At 42.4% G+C, this 24,598-nt stretch overlaps 1 protein-coding gene across 1 annotated transcript in view; it reads right to left on the reverse strand.

Annotated features, from left to right (window-relative positions):
- ZC3H12A (zinc finger CCCH-type containing 12A) overlaps positions 1 to 24,327 on the reverse strand; it is an 82,206-nt gene extending 57,879 nt beyond the window's left edge. The window contains exons 1-2 of the mRNA XM_085647916.1: positions 23,984 to 24,327; positions 19,728 to 20,346 (exon numbers count right to left, since the gene is read on the reverse strand). Of these exons, the coding sequence (XP_085504042.1) occupies positions 19,728 to 20,302 (575 nt within the window). The 5' untranslated portion in view covers positions 20,303 to 20,346; positions 23,984 to 24,327. The remainder of the gene's footprint in view (positions 1 to 19,727; positions 20,347 to 23,983) is intronic.
- Between the last annotated feature and the right edge of the window lie 271 nt (positions 24,328 to 24,598).

Here is a 24,598-nt window from a genome sequence, read left to right on the forward strand (position 1 = left end):
CTCTGCCTGATGGACAAGGGTAATCACTGGTGCTAATCTTGCATAGGGAGGCCACTAATACAATCTTGTGTGATGTGGTGGCGGTTACATCATTATAGCACTAATAATATTGGTAGCTCTGAATGATGGTTGGAGACGCCTGCCATATACCATTAACTCTACACCAATAATCCCTATAGCACATATCCAAGTCTTTAACTCCAATCCTTACCCCATGCCCTTAACCTTTATACCCTTTACTCTTTGTAACTTAACCCCATACACACAGTCTATATCCTATACCCCAACGCCTTAACACTTAACTTCTAATCCCACATCCTTTAACCATATACCCTAAACCGTATATATGTAACCCGTTAACCCCAATAACCGAAAGCCCCATTCCTTAACCTTACACATCAAAGCTTTAGCTCTCTACCCGAAAAGCATTACCTTTAACACTATTATTCTTACATTCTGTACCCTATACTCCAAACCCTCAATCACAACACATATCGAAAATAGTATATCCTTAAAATCAAAATCTTAACCCTGTACCCCAATCTCCTAAACCTATATGCAGAGGCTTTAACCCAAAATTTACAATTCCATATCCCCAACCATAACCCCCACACACCCTTAACACCCAAATCCTGTACTTCTAATCCATAAACCTTTTCATGCTGCCCTTGCTTCAATGTATTTTGTCCTGAAACTTTGGGACCTGTTCCATTTTCAAATAATTTATGTTTAGGGCTATGGAACTCTCTCCCCTTTTGTCCTTTAGGAATTCCCTTAATACCTGGCGCTTTAGCCACTAATGTAGCACTATTTATTTTTCCCCACCATTTTATATCCATCACAACAGCATCGCCAAGACGCCCCAGGGCACTCGAGCGCTATATAAAATTAGAAATCTAATCAAAATCAAATTAGAACTAATACTTGGGTTGGGTCCATTTTAAGTGTTATTTGGGTCTTGGGGGCAACACCACTCTCTCGTCATGTGTTCAAAGCCCTTGAATTTGAATCAAGACATGCACTTCAATTGTATTACAAAATTATCTATCGAAATGATTTACTCAGTTGTCTTTTTGATACTTTTATGCATAAATGTACTTAATTTCAAATTTCAAGCAATACATTGTGCTACAGGCAGCAGGCCATGCAGAAAAGATAACAAATACACAACATATTATTAGACACATTGTATAAAGTACTGTAAAGTACAGGTGCTTTAAGGTTATGTCATATGCATTTGTGTAGCACTAACGCCATTATTATGCCATCCAGCGCCATTCTTGCAGGATGTAGGAAAGCAATCAATTGACTGTGAAAGGCATTGATTGTGTTGTCTTATTGGAGTTTGTACCGTCTTAAACTTTGAAAATATATGCAAAAGTTATAATGAAAATAGAAAAAGTTTGATCTAGGAACATATTTGTTATTGCCTATGTGGTTGAGCTGAAGGAATTTCCTTTTCATCTTGATTAGAGCAGGTGGTTCAAATGTCCTCTGGTAAGTCAGAGTATAGTGTTTGCCATATTTGCATCACAACCCAGATCGGCGTCTTATGATGCAATGCTGTGCATGTTTTAGGGTTACGCTAGTCTTAGTTACAAGTTTCTAGGATGCACATTACTGTGGTGTGCGGCAGTGTTGTTGACTTGATAGCCCTTTGCACAGTATGTGGCTTTGGTGCCAATATAACAGTTATGCTCCAGTGCCGGTGTCTCTTCTATACATTAGTGTGATCTCGGTTGGTGCGGTCTGAAATGGAGTAGTCCATGTAGTCTTGTAGGATGAAAAGCCTTAAGAGGGGCAATCCAATATTCAGTCACAAATCTTACAAGTCACATTCCTACCAACATGTAATCACACATAACACATTCCATGCAGCCATAAGAACCTGTTCTGTTGGTATATAAAAACACAGCACCTCAAAACTGAACTACATGCTCACCATGCACAAGAATGTCTCATAAAGCCAGATCTTCCCGAGTTCCTAAATGTTGGATCAGAGCTGGTGTTAACTGTGCTTATGTAGGGTTTTTCTGTAATTTAAGGAGGCAGCTTAGAGTGGAAATCTAACTACAGACTATTAATAAATGCACCCTCCTAAGGCTTTGTGCACTTGTTTTCACCTAAACTCTAATGGAGTGTACCCTTTCAGGGAAACCTTCCTTCGTAATGTGTGCAGTGCACCTTAACAAAATCCATACCACCCATAGGAATTGAAAAAAAAGAGTAAACCATTCTTCGGCATGAGTGGATGATGGTTTAGCTTTAGTACTCTATAAGGAGTAAATAATGAATATGTTGTCAAAATGCAGAAACTGTAAAAGAGGACAACATATTCCGCTTAAACTGAAATCTAGAAAACAATTTGCTTAACGTCTTTTTACCCTAAGAGTTAACTTGCAAGCCGCAAGCACAAACAGCCAGCCATGTCCTCGTCACAATATACATTTCACAGATGCGCCTTAATGCGCATTCAAGTTTGTAGTTCGACACATTCTTAGCATCGAGGGATCATTTACTATTCAACTCACTCAGTATGAGGGTACATGCCATTGAAGAAGACGAGCCACATGCATTATTTGTTCCTTCATTCTATTATAAGAGCCTGCTTTATCAACCTACACAGAACCACTCTCAACCAACTACAGTGTATAAGGGTTCCTTTGATACAAAAGGGACCTAGATTGTTAACTGCAAACATTTCACACATGTATAAAGTCTCCTCATACATATGCATTATTCGCTTAGGTTTGATGTACAACCGCATGACAAATAAATACAGAAAATACATCATACGAAGTTTCTCTTTCGTCTATTTAAGAGGCCCCTGTAAATTCGATGGAGCTAGTAATTGAGTTACCAGTCCCTTCAGCATTCTGAGGGCCGCAGTAGCGCCAAACATCTGGTGTCTTGAAGCCAGAGTGTTTTCAGGTGAAATATCGGGGTGGAATAGCTAGAGGACTCGGCATGGAATTACAGTTTCCACTGCTAAATCCTCATTTCCAAGGGATCCACTCATATTGCCCAGTAACTTTGACCCTCATGCAGGGCCGGACTGGCCGTAGTGGGCACCGGTATTTTACCAGTGGGGCGGAAGGATTTGAGCCGGTTTTGTTACTGGGGGGCGGTTTTGCAGACGTGCAAAATCGGACGCTGTAACAAAAGCGGCAGCTGCGATTCTCTGTAGCAACCCCCCTTTTGAAGTGTTAAGAACAAGTGTAATAAAATAAACTGAAATACAAAACTAAAGGATAAGAAGTGAAGTGGAGTTATTTTCCTTTGAGAAAATGATCTGGTTACTGTATAGAGAAGGTTCAGACCAGGATTTGATCTGGCTGTCATCTGGTCACAAAATGAGCAATAATAAAAAGACATCCACTTTGCATATAAAAAAGGGCCAATAGAATTAATTATGTGTACATAAGAAGTATAAAGTTATGGTATACGCACCATACTAATGTGGTTCTTGCAGCCAAAGTCTACATTTTTTGAACCAGGTTGATTGGGTTTGAGGCATGGCAGAGACCTGATGGTACATCACTATTATTAATGTTACACAACGCCAATACTGGGGTTTTCCGACCATGGTATTGGTCGGTGCAGAGGAATATCGGCTTGGATGTAAGCAACTGCTTTAGCTGATATTGCAGATCCTTCCATTAGCTTCCTTGACATCATTACCAGATAAAGTTTGGGATCAGAATAAACTTGAGTGATTAGTGCCATTTTCTTTTACTTAATCAGCTACTGGTACACAATTCTGTATGCACTACTTCCTGGGTACATTGGTAGATTATTCTGTGATGAACTAACCCAACCTCATAGCACATCAGCCATGAAATCAACAGGAAGAGGTTGAATGTCTATTGCTTTAACTGTCAAAGTATGAGATGCGCTGGGAAAGATCATGTGTCCTTAATGTGAGGTAGAAATTTAGCTATAAAGCAACAAATCACTGCTCAGTGGTAACAGTACAGAATGTGGGTAGCCTATAGAGGCTGCAGTACACAGCAAAGAGAAAGCAGAAGAATAGGGCAGATTTCAAACGGAGTACCGAGGTGGACAGAAGGAAAGATTGAAGCGATCTAAGTAGTACGCAGATGGGCAAAGCAACTAGGAATGAGAAGAGGGATTTCTTCAGTTGAAGTTTGATGACTGGAAAAGGAGGCAGTAAGATATGCGGGGTTGAGTTGGTGGTAAAATAAATATGAGTCTTTAGTTCATTTCAGAAGTAGGGGAGTACAACAAACTCAAGCTTCTTTCTGCCTACCAAATCCACCACTGCTTGTAAATATACATTGATTAGCTAGGAGCATGTGAAGCTTGCCATAGCAGGCAGGGGAGAGTACTGAAAGGTTGGCATTGTGGACAAAAGAGTTATTGTCTACTTAACTTCCTGAATCCCAACAGAGCCACTCGCCCACTTACTGCTTTGCTTAGGACGCTGGCTACATCGTCAACTAACTTACTCCATTGATGCTTCATAGTCTGGATTCATATCATCAAATTATTTGTTTTGCCTACTCATTGTTCATTTTTACATTATTGAAGAAATCTCTCTCTCTGCCTTTGCAACGGCACAATCTGTGAAAATGCACCATAAATTAGGAGTCCGCTTTCTATAAGTGCCCAAATTTAAAGTCTTAAAATTATAGTAGAAGAGCATATCTTTACTAGTTTCCCTAGGAACCATCTAGCGCACTGACAGCAGTCCTCATTAGGCAGCCTGCTTTCTAACCTACATAAAAAACCTGACCACTTCACCTCAGCACTATCCTCTATTAAATGGTTCCCTATTAATACTGATGCAAACTCGAAACAGCAAGTCTCGCGTGCAAGGACCTCCACCTTACTATGCTTAAATATCTGAAATAAAACTCAAGAACCACTGGAGGTGTATGGTGCTCATAATAAGCGAAAACAAATTCCTCTTCAAAACTCCTCTCTTGAAACAAACAAAGGGAGTACTGTAGGATGATTTGTAATTTAAGGCACAGTGAAAGCATCTACTGTTAAAAAAATACCTCAACAAAAATAGAATACCTTTGGATACCCAAATCAATTATTACCTCAAGCTTGTATATTTGATCTGCTGGCCACCTCAGTATCGTAAGTCGAGCATACCAGACAGCAAAGCTGTCTGACTGCAAAAGACATATTGTGGACTTACCAAGAACACACAGGGGATTGGAGCCCACACATTGTTGCCCCTCCCCACCTGTGTTAAGAAAAAATAATGAAGCAAAAAACACTTTTGCGCTATTCACTTTACTGGACCAACTCTGTAAATAAAAAAAAACTGTTGTTAGTGTTATGTTAAATGTTAAATGTATTTATTGAGTGCACGTACTATACGGTTTCATGGTGCTATGGTCCAGGCAGTGCTGCTGCTAAGTGATTCATTTGTACACCTGGCAGAAAAGTCAGGTCTTTAAAAGCTTCCTGAATTAAGAATGCAAAGTCATCTATCGAATGTCAGGAGGAAGAGAATTCTAGAATTTTGGGGCCAGGACAGTGAATCTTAGGCCCCCCCAGTGTCTTACGTTTGAAACAAGGGGTAACTAAGAGGTTGAGGTGGGAAGACCTAAGATTCCGAGTAGGGGAGTATCTCTGTACCCGATAAGAAACAAACACTGGACATTTGCCATAGTTTGCTTTAAATATGATGCATCCCAACTTGAATGCACTGCGGTCAGCAACCAGGATCCAGTGTAAATTTTTCATAATTAGGGTGACATGGTGACATCTTGGCTGGTGATAAATCAATCGAGCGGCCTGATTTTACACCAGTTGCAGTCTTTTGGATTGGTATGCTAGTATACCAAAGTAAAGAGAGTCGGCATAGTCAATATGAGAAATGACTAAGGCCAGTACTACTTCGGTCAGGGCATCGGTATTAAGAAATCTGCTAATCTTCCTGATCCTACGGAGCTGAAAGAAGCAGGCAGAAAAAACTGTCCCAATCCGGGATTTCATCGACAGGTCGCTGTCAATAGTGATTCTGAGGCTTTTGATAGATCTCGACAGCAGGCGGTGTTTCCCATCTCTGCCGAACCAGAAGTTGGAGCTCCAGGGGTCTAAGGGCCCTCCAATTAGAATCAATTCAGTTTTATTTGGATTCATCTTCAAGTGATTGCCATCCATTCAATTACTAATGTATCGCATAGTTGTTTGAAAGTCGGAGGCGGGAGAGTTGTCAATGTTGAAAATTAATTGAAGATCATCAGCACAGTTGAAGGTGCACGCCTTCTTTACACCCAGTGAATGAATAAGGGGATACAAATATAAATTAAAAAGGTGCGGCACCCCACATATCAATTTGACTTTAGAGGAATGGAATTGGGTGATGCGGACCGCTTGCAAGCGATCCTCAAAAAAGGATGCAAGCAACTTGAGGGTGAGGCCCTGTATCCCTGCGTTGCTGACGCAGTAGACTAGAAGTTCGTGGTCGACCATGTCAAAAGCGGCAGAGAGATCAAGGAGTACCAGGGCCTGTGTTTTGCCCTTGTCTGCCCCATTCCTTAATTCGTCTAGAACCATCAAGATAACAGCCTCAGTGGAGTGAGAAGAAGAGGTAGCAGGAATACTAGTCTTGCTGGTGATAATTTTATCAATGAAATAAGTGTTAAGTGAGACACATAGTACTTGAGTGGGGGCAGGTTTTGCCGTAACTCTGTCCGGATTATATAGGTCGTCAACAATAGCGAAGATGTCCTTAGATCTATTAGTGGAACTCAGTATTTTATTGGAAAAATAATTTGCCTTAGTTTGTAAAATGGCATTTTTATACTGTTTGAGTAGGGTTAGGTATCGGTCTCTTTTTTCTAAGGAATGGTTGCGTCTCCAGTCGCGCTCGGCTTGACGAAGGACACGTTTTTTAAAAGTTTTAAATATTCAGACTGTGTTGCCTTTCCTATTAGTGGCATAACGGTCACTGGCTGGCCACTAGCCAAGATGTAATGCTTTATTCATGTTTGTTAAACAAGAACTGTTCAGAGGGAGCCGAAGTAGCTAGCAATTTACAGAAATCATCAATGTTGCAGCAGCTCCAATTTCTTGCCATGCGGCTTTCTTTGGCTTGGTGCATTGCTAAGCACAAGTTGTAAAGGGAGAATTTAATTAAGTAGTGATCTGACCAAGTACATGGAGAGACCCTCAAATTAGTAACCGTCAGGTTAGATGTCCAGACTTGGTCAAGGGTGTGGCCTTTCATAGTTGGAGCTGTCACATGTTGGACACAATTCAGTCCTCCAAATAAATCAAACAATTCTACTGAGCTAGAACCACCCATTGCATGATTAGCCCAATAGTTAAAATCCCCAATTATTACGATGTTGGCGTACCTAATAGCTAAGTGGGATATTTTCTCACACAATTGTTGGGGGAAAAGTGGTATGTGATAGGGGTGTCAGTATATTAGGACGCAAATCAGGGGGGTATGTGGGGAGTCTAGTTTTATGGTTAACCTTTCAGTTGAAGGTATGCCTAGGGCAGTGAGAGAGGAGAACTTTAGCTTCTGATGGACTATAGCAGCGGCCCCTCGCCCTATCTTCCCGGGGTCCATATTAGCTTGGAGAATGTCATAGTTGCTGCAAAGTCCCGCTAGTATGTCCGGGGTGGACTCCGCTGAGAGCCAGGTTTCGGAAAGAAGGAGTAGGTCAGGTTTGCCAGAGCCTAGCAGCTGAAATATCTCTAGTTGATGTTTGACCAGAGAGCAGGTATTCAAGTAAGTGACTGTGAGTTCAGTCCACCTTTGGTTGTGCTGAATGAGAGTATCTTCCTTTGCAAACTCTGCTTAAGTTATTTTGTAGGTACACTTTGTTTTCTTTAGCTATACGTCACAACACTTGTGATACTGGAAAGCATGGCTAATAGAAACATAGGTGAGCCAATAGGTCCCAAAGTTGAGAGCTACTGGTTTCGCCAATGCTTGTTCTTATATACATTTGAACATGTAGACACAAATCTAGATATTTGCAGGCAACCATACTACCTTTCATGTACCGTTTGATTAAATGCCTTTATTTAAAAGACATCACCACTTGTTCTTAAGTTTATTGCATTGATCTAATAACTTAAGTGACTGTCCCTTCCTTGCAATCGAAATGTAGGGAGAACTCTGTCATTTTACACCATTAGTTCACATATGTACTCTGACAAAGGATTTAAATTGAGGAATGCCCTTTTCACATTCATCTTGCATGCTCTGGTAACACCATCAATCATATGTGCGTTTTAATCTGATCGTTAAAACCTATACAAGCATAATTTATTCTGATAGTTAAAACCTATACAAGCATACATTTCCCGTCAATCAATAATAAATGTATATTACCTTGCTTACTTAATTACTGTAGAGTGCACTGAACCCTAACAAAATACAAACTTCTCCACAACACGGAAGAAGCTCAAAGCTACACATTTGACAGCTCCTAGAAATAGGAACCTGCTGATCGAATTCCAAAGTCTACAAACAATTCTGAAAGCTGTCATACTAGCTACAGTTAGCGTGATAAGGCTTATCTGTGAACATTACTCCACCAATCTGTAACCAATAATCAGGTGCTGCATATGGAACAGGGTCAAGACTGATTTGCATATGGCTGGGTCCAAACTGGGGTAGTGTGGTGAGCAAAAGAATGATGGATTAAACCCAGATCCTTGTGACTGGGGGTGAATGTTTCCATTGTTCACCATTCCGTCCATCAATTGTTTGTTTTGCATATGTTTTATGAACTGTGAGTCGAGTAAAGATCGTAGACCTGCATTGGAAATGAGCCTCTTGTGCGGTCTACAATATGTGTATTAACGACGACTATCTGACAAAGTCATCAAGTGTTTTAATTCTGTACATCAATTTTCAGAGAAAGGCAAAATCAGTGCCCTGGAAGTCGCAATCCCGTTTTCAGGATTTTATCCCAATAAAACTAATAACACCACTTCTGCCCTCACCCCAATTAGTTCATCTATGTTTTTGTCTTGTTATACCTATTTGCTGTGTACATATTGCATATGTGACATTTTATGATATATTTACTATAATAATTTACCAAACGCCCCACCCTTAAAAAACTGTTTTCTGCATTAAACTATACACATTTTTCCTGTCATCCTCCCCTTGTATATATTATTCTTCCTTTGCAACTTGTGATATGTTATTTTTTGTAATCTTCAGTTGTAAAAACGTATGGCATGAAGGGGGACCATGTTATGCTCTATATAAAACTATGAGACATTTCAAATGTGAGATATTATGATGGCACATCAAATACACCATAAATCATATGAAGGCTAAGAGCCGAATAAGCCGTATGCAGGCAATGAACAGCTATTGCCCACATCCAAGTCTACAAACTGATGAGATGCACATTGAGATTTTTCCCAAAAAAGCATGAATACTTCAAATTTTAAGACACACCCAGGTTCCATTACAATCCAATAAAGCAAAATGTCAAAAAAACTTGCTTGTATTGGATACATTATTTGATCAACCTGGATGTTAATACTTGTAAAGTTTGTGTAGTAAATGTTTTAGGAATGCCCAGAAGTAGTACAGTAACACAGTCAATTCTGTACATTTGCATATTGCGGGATATAGGTGATGAGGGACATTTTCTTCAATGAAAAAATAATAGGAACGCATGGAAGTGCCTTCTAGCAGGTGTCCTGTAGGAAATATCAATAACAGAATTCAGAAACTCCTTTGACAGAACTGATCATTGTATGAGAACAAAGAAAAGCTGGAAACTATCCAAAGGGAACAGCAGGCACTAACATCACCTTCTTAATGGGCCGGTAAGTCATCATGTGTGATATCCAAATTGATGATGGATTCCACCCGGATCAGTGACTGGGGGCGAGTGTCTGAAAAGTTTCAGCGCTCTGTCCATCATCTCCTTGTGTTTGCTTTGTTCGCCCTTAGTTGGCAAGGTATGCTCGAACGAGGGGCCCTTCCTCACTTTGCCACTGGATTGAAGCTAGCCTCGCTGATGAGGGGCGATACCCCGAAACCAGTCCAAGGATGCTTGTTTCCGATCAAGGGAAGAAATTACTTGGCAGTTTGGGCTGGACTGTTCCCATGAGGCACAGGGCCAAGACTAATTTGCATATAGCTGGGTCTGAACTAGGGTGGTGAATTGAGCTAAAGAACGATGATAGATTTAACCCAGATCTGTGACTGGGGGTGAGTGTCTGAAAAGTTTCAGTACTCCGTCCCTGATCTCCTTTTGTTTGCTATATCCAGATCTACACATATCTGACAGCACATTTCCAAGGGCACCAACTCTAAATAAAGAGTGTATTAACATACTAGTCTTGTCCTTGAATAAAGAAAATGTGTAAAATATGCTGGTAAGTGTACGTATATATACATGTGCACTTTCCTGTCAATTATAGAGAGCATATATCTTCATTTACTTTTAACAAAAGACTACAATGTTTTAATTCTGTGGAGGGTTGTATGTGAAAAAACAATTTATCGGAATACCATCATTGAGAAACATTTAATCTAAACCATTTAATGGAAATATTCAGAACGAATGGCATGTACCATTTCACAGAAAGCAATAGATAGAAAGTCTTTTTTTTTTAATTGGCTGTTGCTTACTTCTACCAACTTTCTCTCCGAATCTTCCATCCCCATTCTAGAACTACATGACCTCAGGAGCTGCCTGCTTCCAATAACATTACAGTAGAATATAATGTACCCCCTTTCCTTGGAAAAAAACACACTAACATCATGGAAACTAATACATATAGAATAATATTACTAAACAATATGTTAGGCACCCCTATAATACATGCTAAGTATACACCTTGCGTAGTGGATCAAAATTTTCATTGAATAAAACAAATAAATATTAAAACATAACTCCAGGCCTCGATTACCTTTTTCACATTTCTGGGAGGGACACTTACGGACTGATTAAGAGTAGGGCAGTCCCAAGACTGCCATACCCAGGGTAGCAGTCCGATTGACTGATCACGCCCATGGCAGTTGGACTGCCGCAAGACCGCTGCTACCGCTAGGATCTTGGATCCCGCAGCGGTGGCGAAAGCAGTGATCAATGGAGGTGGTGCCGATGCCGGCACCGCCATGGTGATCACGGCCTGCATTTTCGCTGACCTTTTCATGGCGAGGACCCAGTCACGAAACTGTAGGCAGAAAGGCATGGAAGAGGGCCCACAAAGGGCCCCAGGGCGATTTTGCCCATGGGGCTGTGTGCATTGGGGCACATGTTGTGCCCCACTCTGCTTGCACTGTTGTGCGTGGACTGTGTGCCATACACAACGTGACACATAGTACACAGTGCACCGACATGCCAAGTGCAGCGGCATGTGCTGCAGGCTCTCTATAAGCCGAAGCATGCTGTCGTCATGGCACCACCACAGCAACACCACCAGCCCAGCGGTAAAATTTAATGCAGCGGTCGATGGATCTGGATGTAGCTGGCTTGGCGGCGATCTCCCGACATTTCGGGCTTTAAGTCTTTATTTTTTGTGCAAGATTAACACTATTGCACAAGTAATATTGTACATCAACATGTATTAACAACAAATAGGTCTATTTTCCGGAGAGGATGTCCACATTTTCCAAAACAATAAAAACTTTGCAAATCAAAGAAAAAATAATAATAGTAAGCACTCTGAGCTTTACAAAAACTACCTAACAGAACTAAAAAATATAATGTTAAACATCTAGGGTAAACCTGTGAAACACTCAGATTCATATACTGGGAAAGACTGTGTAGGAATAATTTTCATACTGCCACCATGACCACAGAGGGAATGGTTTGGTGTCCTCTGCTAATGGATGACACTCCAGTGTCAATGTTCTGAGTGACTTGCCTTCAAAAGGCACAAAATGTTGCTGGGTGCTTCTCTTCAAACACTAAGAACAGAACATCTGGATAATATGCTGTTGCCTTCAGAGAAAAGCAGGGTGGCGTTTAGCATTCTTTGCCTACCTTTCACGTGTCACTGAATCATTTCCCTCAACTATGAACCCCTTCAAATACATGAGCATCTATGCCCCTTGCAGAAATCATGAAAAACATATGGTTATTCTTTTTTTAAGCCACAGTAATGGCTGCAAAACCATTTCCCGGCGTTTTATATAGCGCAAACTTGACCCGAAGGTATCAAGTATCAGAGCGCTTTACATAGCAACAGTTGCGTTACATGAGGACACATTCATTTTTGTTAGGCACGGGGAGATTAAGTGATTTGCCCAGAATCACAGGATGTTTTAATGTCATTGCCGAGACTCGAACATGGTTCCCCAGATTTGAGGTCGACCGCCTTAGCCGTTATGTCAACTCCTCTCCCCATATAGTGCTTGTGACATACTTAAACGTTTTCACAATCGCGCTCATCAGAGCACTACTCAGCCACTAAATTGGGGAGAATGCATGCCCAGATATGGCTAAAACTGAAACAGACTGAGCTTTGACCTTGTTCATCACATGGCAGAAGCTACCGCCCCATTAGAGTATCCAGGCAGTGACACCTGCAAACTCCTGCCAGTAGGAATCGCTGCCCACTCATTCAGCCAGCTCAATATACCAACCTAGTTATTAAAGAGCCGGCAGTGCTACACCTTACACCGCCAACATTCAGATCAGTTTTCTACTTATCTAAAGGTGGATGGTGGTACAGTGGGCCTCCTTGTGACCTGCTGGCATGAGTGGGGGTGAAGAATCCTTATCATTCAGGTCCACACACTCAACATCAATTCATACACTGACGACACCGAAAACAATCCTATCCATCTCAGGAGGCACCAACCTCACCAAAGGTAACTTCAAAATGTGCATGACCAATATGGCTAACTGGATGAGAGCAAACTACCTCAAACTCAATGTCGAAAAAAGATGGAAGCGCTGAATTTCGGCAACAAAACCTCACTATTCTATTCCATCTGGTGGCCCACAGAAATAGGCCCCACTCCCACCTCCTCCGAACCCGTCGGAAACCTGGGCATCATCTTGGACACCAACCTCACCATGAGACCTCAAATTAATGCCGTCATCTCATTCTGCTTTCACATCCTCTGCAAGCTTGAAAAAAAAAAAAATCATCAATATGGCTCTCCAGACACCAGAATGACAGTCATGCTGGCCCTCATGACAAGCAATCTGGATTACAGAACAACCTCTACTACGCCATCTCCACACACCTGCTACACAAGCTGCAAATCATTCAAAACGGCGCCGCCAGACTAATGCCAAACTTTCCTCTGCACATGCGCATCCCACCTCACCTCCGAGAACTACACTGTCTCCTCATTCAGAAACGCTGCCAGCTCAAGACGCTCAGCCATGCCTACAAGGCATTACACAACCTGGGTCCCATCTACTTTAACCACCATCTACTCTTTCACCAACCAACCAGAAACCTCCACTCTGCATCACTTGCACTTGCCCACGCCCCCCATATCCACAGAAGCAAGTTGGGAGGCCGGGCATTCTACTTGGAAGCCAAATCCTGGAATGACTTCTCCCAGCACATCAGGTCAGCCACATCACTTGTGGAATAGGACAAGAAACTGAAAACCTGGCTCTTCATTTGAACTAAGGAGATTGTGTGTGCTCTCAAGATGTGGTCAGGTCGGGTAGAGTGTGGGGAATTTCTCCTTTTGAATATAGTGCCCTCACACACCCTTTCGAGTGTCCTGCTTCATCATAGGGCGTTGCTCCTCGTGGGGGTGGCGCTGCAGTCCCCCACGGGCCCCGCAAGAGGGCTCTTTGTCGGAGATCTTTTGTTTGGAGACGCCGCAGTTGTGCATGGGGGTGTGTGGGCCTATCTAAAGGGAGGTGGGTGGTGCGTTAAAAATTACTGGATAGAGTACAAGACCTTTATTCACAGCTCTACCTAGTAAAAATTAAAAATAGTGATCCTGGAGCTCCTCTTGGAGAAAAAATAGAGAGGGCAGATGTGAAGATAACTGCTGCTCTCAGGATAGTGAGTGGAAGTCCTACTAATAGGTAGTCAACATGTTTCGCCCTTCAGGGTGGGTCCTTAAGGGATCCCAATGCGCTTCGTCAGGACCAAAATATAAAGTGAGTGAAACAATTGTGAACATATGGAACAGGTTTCAATAAGGTGCTGTGTTGTAAACCTGTGGTACCTTAATAGTAAGGGAATACAGCGTCCTCGCGCTGGTAGGTGCTCCTTCTTATTTGGAAAACCTTTACCCAACCTGGTAGGGTAGAAATACAAAAGAGACACACACATGGACAGAGGAGAGGGAAAACAATAAAAATAAAACTTAGCATCTGGTAATCATTAAACATAGTATGTTGTGATTACAATGTAACCCAGCACAAGGAGTATAATTTCAAACCATGCTTCTAATGATTACATGCAGGTAAAATGAACTTGTGTTAGAAAATTATCCAACATCGTGCAGGAGACCCCTATAGTGGGGTGCGAGTTATGTTTTGTCAATTAGCAGTACTCGAGTGCCATACAAAAGTTATCTGGCAGCCTGTGTAAAGAGACAAACTCCGGTCGCACCGTGAGAATGGTTTCTATTACTATCGCGATTGTAAAGGAGACGAACTGTATATCTCTTAAGTGGAACACTATTACTAGTGAAAAACTTGCAAAAAAAACGGAACTACATGATAAAGCCTACCCTTAAAGTATAGGGAATGGGCTCCATCAGCAACGCGGAGTAGGCAGAAAGAGAGACTGGTAAAGGGAAACAGAAAGGTATACCATGGACGTTGGTTTCTGGCAAAATGTCAAAAGACTCAGAGCGCATGAGCTCACCTCTTCGTTATAAGTGGATACTCACGAGTGCTCTTTCGCCAAGGATGTGGAAACCTACCCCTCCTCCGTTCAGCGCTGGAATGGATGAGGGAAGATGTAAGGACGTGCTTCTTAAGTATGTTCCTCATTAGTGCTGAGTTCCGGGTTGGACGTGGAAGCCCTCTATACGAACATACCGCAGGACGCCACTTTGGAAGTACTAGAGGACACCCTCCAGAACATCAAACCTTGGCCCTTCATAACTCCTATTCCATTTATCTGCGACTGTGCTTCCCTTGCTCTAAAAGAAAATTTCTTTGCCTTTAAATCGCAACTATTCCATCAAATACAAGGCACGAGCATGGGAAGCACATTCGCGCCGAGTCTGGCATGCCTTTACATGGCCCATTTTGAAGAACGACACATTCTAGGAGATAACAACCCCTTTAAGGAACACATTCTTCTATGGCGTCGTTACATAGACGATGTCATTTTATTTTGGCGAGGGAATGAAGAACAATGCATGGAATTCTGCAATTGGGTCAATACTCTCAACCCTTATTTAAAATTCAGAAGCACAAGATCACGTCACAAAATCCCCTTTTTGGACCTCCTTATCTCATTGGAGAATGGTTGCCTTCACACGACTAATTACAAGAAGCCGACAGACAGGAACAACCTCCTGATCTATGACAGCCACCACCCCAGGGCACTCAGAAACAACCTTCCGGTTGGCCAATTCTTGCGTCTTCGGAGGAATTGCGATACTATCAAGGAGTTTGAGATACAGTCTGATCTTCTCAGAAACAATCTGGCAAAACGACATTACCCAAGTAACATTATTCGTCAAGCTCAAAAAAGAGCCAGAAACAGCCCCAGGGCATCTCTCCTTGAGATAAAAGAGAAATCTGAATTAGACACCATGACTTGTGTAACCACATTTACTCCCAGCTCCAACAGTGTACAGAAGGCGATCAAGAAACATTGGCCAATATTGAATTCAGGTTCATTTGAACCTGGCCCGCCACCTCTCTTTGCATTCAAACGTACGCAGAATTTAAGAGACCACCTGGTACATACTAGGCCAAGACTACAACCTACACATCAATCCACACTTTGGTCTTTACCACCAGTAGTAGGCCATTACCCGTGCGGCTCCTGTTCAACATGTGCAGAGACCACGGTCTCAAAAGAAATCGACTTGGGCCTAACTACACCCTGGCGCCAAACCAGACACATGAATTGTAACACGACTAACTGTGTTTACACTATAGTCTGCCCATGTAACATGAGGTACGTGGGTATGACCACAAGAGCAGTTAAAATTCGCATGGGGGAGCACAAAAGCACCATAAGACGAGGGAAAACTAACACGAAATTATTGACACATTTTGCAGAACAAGGACACACAGCGAACAGTTTAAGATGGACCATCATTGTTTCCAACCCTTACTGGACAAAACGCACTCTGTTCAGACAGGAACAACGATGGGTCCACAGATTGAGATGTGATACCAGGGGCCTGAATGACGAAATTCCATGGGTTGAGTTAACATGACACCCCATTTCTAACATTGAATTTGTCTATGCAGATCATAATGAGACTAATGTAATACCATATCCCTATCCGGGACTTCCCTGTAATTCCATCCTGCGCATCAAACATTACATACACTCTGATGCATGGATAAACTAGAAAAATGATGAGATACTCGCTGTAATACAAACACAAGTGTCTAAACTATTGCATACACGCAATATATTCACGCCATTCTCCGGCGCCGGACTACCACCACGGCTTCTGAGTACACTCCCCCCAGGTACATCATTTTCTCTCATGAGACTCTTTTTCACATTTTTTCCATTTCTGAAAACTTTATTGATGTCTCTCTATGAATGCAAGCTCGTATCTCTACGAACGCGTTTACATTTTACCGCGTCGTACACACCCCCGATTACCATTACAACGGATTGTTTATTGCCACCACGTCATTCCCCGGCACTAAGCAACTCCCCTGATCTCCATGGCAATAACTCACATCACGCCACCACGTCTTCGAGTAGCGTCATAAGATTCCCAAATCACCATGACAACTCATGACGCTACGTCATGACGTCATTTTTCGGCGCCCCGGGACCGCCCCAACCCGGAACTCAGCACTAATGAGGAACATACTTAAGAAGCACGTCCTTACATCTTCCCTCATCCATTCCAGCGCTGTACGGAGGAGGGGTAGGTTTCCACATCCTTGGCGAAAGAGCACTGGTGAGTATCCACTTATAACGAAGAGGTGAGCTCATGCGCTCTGAGTCTTTTGACATTTTGCCAGAAACCAACGTCCATGGTATACCTTTCTGTTTCCCTTTACCAGTCTCTCTTTCTGCCTACTCTGCGTTGCTGATGGAGCCCATTCCCTATACTTTAAGGGTAGGCTTTATCATGTAGTTCCGTTTTTTTTGCAAGTTTTTCATTAGTAATAGTGTTCCACTTAAGAGATATACAGTTCGTCTCCTTTACAATCGCGATAGTAATAGAAACCATTCTCACGGTGCGACCGGAGTTTGTCTCTTTACACAGGCTGCCAGATAACTTTTGTATGGCACTCGAGTACTGCTAATTGACAAAACATAACTCGCACCCCACTATAGCGGTCTCCTGCACGATGTTGGATAATTTTCTAACACAAGTTCATTTTACCTGCATGTAATCATTAGAAGCATGGTTTGAAATTATACTCCTTGTGCTGGGTTACATTGTAATCACAACATACTATGTTTAATGATTACCAGATGCTATGTTTTATTTTTATTGTTTTCCCTCTCCTCTGTCCATGTGTGTGTCTCTTTTGTATTTCTACCCTACCAGGTTGGGTAAAGGTTTTCCAAATAAGAAGGAGCACCTACCAGCGCGAGGACGCTGTATTCCCTTACTATTAAGGTACCACAGGTTTACAACACAGCACCTTATTGAAACCTGTTTCATATATTCACAATGGTTTCACTCACTTTATATTTTGGTCCTGACGAAGTGCATTGGGATCCCTTAAGGACCCACCCTGAAGCGCGAAACATGTTGACCACCTATTAGTAGGACTTCCACTCACTATCCTGAGAGCAGCAGTTATCTTCACATCTGCCCTCTCTATTTTTTCTCCAAGAGGAGCTCCAGGATCACTATTTTTAATTTTTACTAGGTAGAGCTGTGAATAAAGGTCTTGTACTCTATCCAGTAATTTTTAACGCACCACCCACCTCCCTTTAGATAGGCCCACACACCCCCATGCACAACTGTGGCGTCTCCAAACAAAAGATCTCCGACAAAGAGCCCTCTTGCGGGGCCCGTGGGGGACTGCAGCGCCACCCCCACGAGGAGCAACGCCCTATGATGAAGCAGGACACTCGAAAGGGTGTGTGAGGGCACTATATTCAAAAGGAGAAATTCCCCACACTCTACCCGACCTGACCACATCTTGAGAGCACACACAATCTCCTTAGTCGTGTCTTTAGGAACAGTTACCCTCTCAATATATATACGTGATTCTGAGGGAGCACGGGTACTGGACCTATTTCCAATTACGCTCCCGGTCCCCCCCTCTTTTTGTAGTATGATCTTCATTTGAACTTCTATGCAGTGCCTGTACCTACTCAGCACTTGGGATACCCTCACAGGTGATATGTTTGCACTCTACAAACCCACATTACATTTTACATTGTTCTCACAGTATGTATTAGTTAATATCCTGTATAGGCAATGTCACACCCCTACGAGCTTTTAAATTAATCGATAAATGTGAAATTTTGTGGCATTAGGCCAGGGGTGTTCAAAGTATGAGGCGGGCATCTCTAGGGGGTCCTCAAGTGATCCCAGAAGAGCTGTGGGGGTGCCAGGCTCTGGCCAAAAGAAGCATTATGCTGATAAAAGTGCTTTGTTTTTAGAGGGGCAAAAAAATGAGAGGCAGTAAACTGGTCTGTAATGGGCCATCACTGACATATTTTGTCATTAATATCCTGGCTGGGAGAAGGTGTCAAAAGGGAAGTGACTCCAAATATTCATCACCTTCAATGCCCATTTCTAATAATCACACCGTGGCTACTTTTACTTGTTAGTAAGGCCTGCCTGACCAGAATAGTATGTTTGGCAATCATATATTGGATTGCATTTTTAAAACAGTACAGAACTTAACTGCAATGTTTAAGTAAGTCTAGGCATTTTTTAAACATTGCCAGTTTAACAGAATAATTGTGAAAATTTTCGAGAGGACCCTAATGATTTGTTTTCCGGAGGGGGGAGGAGGGGGGGGGGGAGAGGTGCAACTTTAAAAAGTTTGAAGACCACTGCATTAGACAATAAAAGTTTTTTTTGTGTGTCCCAGTTGAAGGAAAGCAGTGCTATATCACTCATTATCCAAAAGAGGTAAATTGCTGACCCTAAAAATGTAAACCAAGCAAAATGATGGTGTTGTAGGGGTGAATGATCAACAACTAACTGAGCCCTGAGTAGTCTTCTTGCATATGGCTAGTAAAAGGCTTAACTGGCATTCAACCAATTAACACCAATGAAATGACCTGGTAAACATTTCTCTTAGGCTACCAAAAACTGCGCGCAGCTTTCAACCTGAACGAAAGGTTGGGTATTAGGTTACCAGAAGAACCCATGCCATGAGGGATGCAATGCTCCAGTCCCAGGCTTTCATTTGCTAGCTTTATGTAATACTAAACTGGATAAGTCGATTGGAGTACATAAATACAAAGACCTGGAGGAAAAGAAAATAGCAGCCCATCGTCAGCCCACTGTGTACATGTGACATGGAATTATCTGCTAACTATCATTAAATGCAAACTGTGGGACGAATGTGATGAGAACCCAAAGGGATTACATCTGTGATTCACAGGTAAAGGCAATAAAGGCTTTAAAAGATCCTTAGCAGAAATGTAGTAAATTGCCCTGAACGTGCATTGAGAGTTAATCTTACCTCATGGCCACATTACTTCCATCAATAACCACAGGTTTAAACTGCTTCCCTTCACTCTCCTCAGGAGCCACCACAGGGGCAGGGTTCGGAGTAGAACCCCCTCCTCGTGGTACCAGACAATATTCTGAAGAAACTTCGGGCACCGTCTCTTTATCAACAGCAGCCGGTGCATGCTTCACAAGTTCTCCAAGCACTGCATTAGTGTCTGCATTCACACCCAGTTTCTGAAGGACTGCAGAGATCTCTTCAGAGGTGTAGCCAAGTTTGCGGCAAAAGTCCATTTTGATTTGCATTTCACTATCATCTATGGTTTCCAGCTCAGCCTTTTTCTGTTTCTCAGGTGTGAGGGCAGTCACAGACACCACCCGATTGGTAGAGTTGAGGTCTTTCAAACTCGTACTTGTTAATGCGTCATCGATATGAAAGTCACAGTCCAATGGATTGAGAGAAGGCATGTCCCACTCGGGCTTGATAATGGGGCCTGTCTTGAGCTTATTGTCGTAGAACCTCTCATTCCAGAGTGACAAGTCCAGAATGCTGAATGAATCTAATGGAAGGTTGTTGTCAAGATTCATGATTGCCCCCGGCTGCTTCTGTCAGGATCAGTTGCACTGCGCTCCTGCAAATAAATAATAATTACTGGTTAACTTTGAAGTGTTATCAACAAACATTTTTTTTTACAGTCAAGTTGTTATGTGTCTAGTTGATTTGGCTCATATTTTGAATGCATGTCAAACTGGCATAAAATAGAAATAAAAAAATATTTTCATTAACAAATAAGAGTGTTGTATCTTAGGGCAAACCATGTTGAAAATCCAAGTCCATTTTTTGCAGAGTTTGAAACGGAGGGGTGGCACCTTATAGCTGCTGCATCCCGTCTTTCAAATACTTTGAAAAATACTTGCTTTGTGTATAGACAAGTGGCTTACTTCTCGTAGAAAGTGTTTAGCAACGCAGTTGTACCTAGCACCATTTTGTTGCGAGTGACTGAATGGGTCTAGATGTCAAACGTGAAATGGACTTAGTCGTTCCAGGAATGTAAAAAAAAACAACTTTGGAAAAACACGTAAAGCAAAAGTACAGCTCAACAGTTGGACCCAGTAACTGAAAGAGGCAGGGCTGGGTAATTTTGAGAAGAGTAAAAGGATCTGGCAATTGAATTGATCATATAAAATTTAAATCAAGTTAGGGAGTTGTGATACTTAAACTAGAATACAAATGTATAAAGCAGTAGTGCTACACAAGGAATCTACGAGAACAAAATTATAGTTGTTGGTAGCACTAAAAAGTCTATGATCAGCTTATTTCAATATCACACCCTTGCCATTCTGAACCCCACTGTAAGATTTATCAGGAAATTGTTTAAATTAGCATACTATGAGTCTGTGTTCGACTAATGATGATTTCCATTGGGCACCAACCTCCAAGCAACAGGTTATTACAGTACACTGAGAAAACAAATCCCTTTGACCGCAGGTCGTTTAACTAGGGCATATTGGTAGTGCAAATAGATAATGTCATCACAATCACCCTCAGTGTCAAGAGGAAACGAGAACTGGAAAATCCCCTCTAGCAACAATCACATAGAGAAGAAAGGCGGGAGCCCTATATGCACCTCCACTTCCTGCACAACACAGGTACGAAAGAGCCAACTCCTATTCTCAGAAAAGCAGATCATAAAGAATGCACGCGTCAAGAGGATGGAAAATAGCATTCTTTACAATTAACTGACCTTAGGTTAAAAATGGCACAATCTCAATAGGTGAGACACGCCCTTAGACAGACAGGCATCTGTATTTCTTGTAGCAACACGTATTTGCCTGCAAAATGGCATCTGCGAGGAACACACGTCCAGGCTCTTCCCAAGTTCACGTATGTTAAGGTTTACTTAATAGACACCTCAACATCAACAGGGGCATGCCATTTTAAAATAAAAAACTACTATGCGTACTTGTTTAAATGTGCGGTCACTCTGAAGCAATAACTTTGCCAATGTCAATCAAGCTGGGCTTTGCAAGTTGGTGCATTGTTTTTTTCTATTTTTTTTTTTAAACAATTGTTGCAAACTTATGCCACTAAAATAAAACAAAACATACCACTGCCTAAACATGGTGGCGCTATACTTGCAAAAAATGTTGATTAAAAACAAAATGAACCATTGCATGTCATTTTAATAGAACATTGGATATGCTTGCTTCCTATGAGAGGTGTACTTAAAACAGGCATAGAAACCTTTGTTAGTTGGAATGCATATCACAGGGAATTACTATTTTATTGGCACAAAAGGTACCATTAGTTTTCATTTACTATAACCTGAAAACATAGTTCAAACACACAAGTATGAAAAAAAAACGATTTAAAATGGAAAGAAGTAAAGCATTTGACCACAAGCAATGGCACTCAAGTCCATTTACTTTTAGGTGAATATGAAAAATGCAGACACTCGAATGTAACAGAGTCAATACTTGAAGGGGACTGACTGTCCACGCTGTACGTCGTGTTGGGCAGAATAAACATTTTTACAGTACAGGGTTACAAAGGAAAGGCAAACTATAAAGTTCTGGACGAGTTACTCACAGGAGGACCAATAAAGCTTGAGACCCAACAGAGCTGATAATGTTGTTTTGTATTTCGGATAATCACAAACTCCCGTTAAAATGCATTTTGCACAGTAAGTTCACCAAGAGGAACACAGTGACAACACACAATAACGACGCCAAAAGGGAAATTACTGGCTGATTTTTTTCCCTTGCATTGAAAAATACAACTATTAAATAGTGGTGAACGTATCTCAATTTGAGTTCTAAATTGTCACAGATGTAAACTGGTACATTTGTGTGAATATTTGAGTTTATTAGTATGGACACAAAAACCATGGTTCAAATCCGGCTCGCTTAAAGGTACATAGTGACTATAGGTGCCAGTGGCAAGTTACTTGGGCGCGCTATGCAAATATGCAGTTATTGCACCATAATAATTCATAGGAGTCTGTAATTATAGAGTAATGATCTCAGCGTATGTATGTCTAAGTATTCATCAGCTAGGAAGATATAGATGCTCGTCAAATCGTGGACCACAGGCTGAATAATATCCAATGTAAGGGGTCTACCATACCCAGGCACCCATCACGTCCACGCTCTGTTCAGTAACCCCTGGGACAGGACGACCTGCCATGTGCATTATGAGGAAAGAAAAAGGGAGGGTGGCACTAAAGAGTAGAGTTGGCAGATGCCTCTGTGTTAACGAAACTGCCCTTTCATAGAAGTGTGGTATATTCTTCACGTATGGTGTGGTGTATTTTGTGAGCTGTAGTTTCACTTCAGCTCATTTTTTAGAGACTCTGGGTTTCCCTATTCCCATTGGCTATGAGCTCTTCAGTCCAGATTTGCTCTCAGTGTTCTGTGACTTTCAGACTTTTATTCATTACCGGATCAGAATGCAACGTAAAAAAAACCTGGACGGGATAATCTACCCCCACATAGAATCGGGAAATGTAAGAGCTTAGGAAACGCTGTGACCCACTGGCACTGAATCAATAACTCCTGTGAAGGATTACTTTTGGTACATCATCAATAAGTGTGTGCGTGCTCTCTACTTATAAAATGTCAGGCCTGGACGGCAAGGACGATGGGCGATAGAGCCTAAATGAAAACTGGGATATACGACCAACACGATTGACCACTCATTTTGTTCAGTGTCCAGTAAAACGGCAGTTGTAAAACGGTCTAAACACAAGAGGGACCTCTTCCATCTTTAAAGGAGTACACGTTTTGTTTTAAGGGATCTAAAACAGCACACTGCGCTTATAGGGATCAAAACTCTGGTCTCTTTCCTTTACTCAAGATGTCCCGCTTTTCAACTTTCTAATAAGACAAAAATTCTGGAAAATGTAAACTGCCTCAGTCAGAGCAATATATTATGACTTTATTACAAGGTCCGAAAAAAACACAGGTATTGTTGAGTCTCGCGTGACATGACATTGCCTTGACCGGTCACGTGACGTCTTCCTGATCTCCTAGGGCCTCATCTGAGACGTCCGCTTCCGGGTTTAGAGGAAGCGGGGATCGCAATAACCAGAGGGGGAAAAGGACGTTTTAGAAAGATAAATGTCCAGTTCCCCGCCTTCCAGTGGGGATTACTAATAAAGTTACATAAGCCACGCAGTTACATAATTCGGTAAACCCGGCGCACAGATTTAAAGTAACATCTCCCTCGGCGTTACCGCCCTCGCTCAGACCGAACAATTTTAAACTTACGTGAGTTTTCGCCCCTTTGTTGCTTCATTTCTGGGTGGGTTGTTTCCACAGTAGGCCGTATTTCGTATTGTTTTATTCAGAGATGTGGGCAGAAGGCACAACAGAGCCGCGGGAGAGGGCATGGGGCTGTGGCACACATCTGTGAAGTGGCTGCTACTGCGTGTTTTCTCCCCTCGGCTCACAGAGGAGGAGCTCGGACCACTGTCTCTTCTCGATTTCGAGCAGCAAAGGGTCTGCTGCTGCCTGGGTGAAGGTGCTAGGTGCTCTGTGCACTTCCTGTACAGCTACGGCCTGCCCAGGCTAAGTATACCGGCCTGTTCACCCGCCTCCATGACTGTGCAAGCAGCACGCACGGGAGGAGCTGGAGCCCACGCCCCCTCGGTCTGCCCTCCCACACCCGGCTGTACCTCTGAATAATAATAACAGCAGCCTGGCTCAACTGAGTACTGGAAAGCATGGCAAACTCGATCGGCGTGACTCTGGCCAGGGGCGCAACTAGACCCGTACTTCGTGGGAAGGGGATTGGAGGGCTAACACTGCCAGCCAGCAGCCAGGGCTGGCCCTTGCACTGGTCGCACACCGCACACCGTGCAACAGTCTTTTGGCGGCCCCTCC

Source organism: Triturus cristatus, chromosome 3_2, assembly GCF_964204655.1.
Source record: "Triturus cristatus chromosome 3_2, aTriCri1.1, whole genome shotgun sequence".
NCBI lineage: Eukaryota > Metazoa > Chordata > Amphibia > Caudata > Salamandridae > Triturus > Triturus cristatus.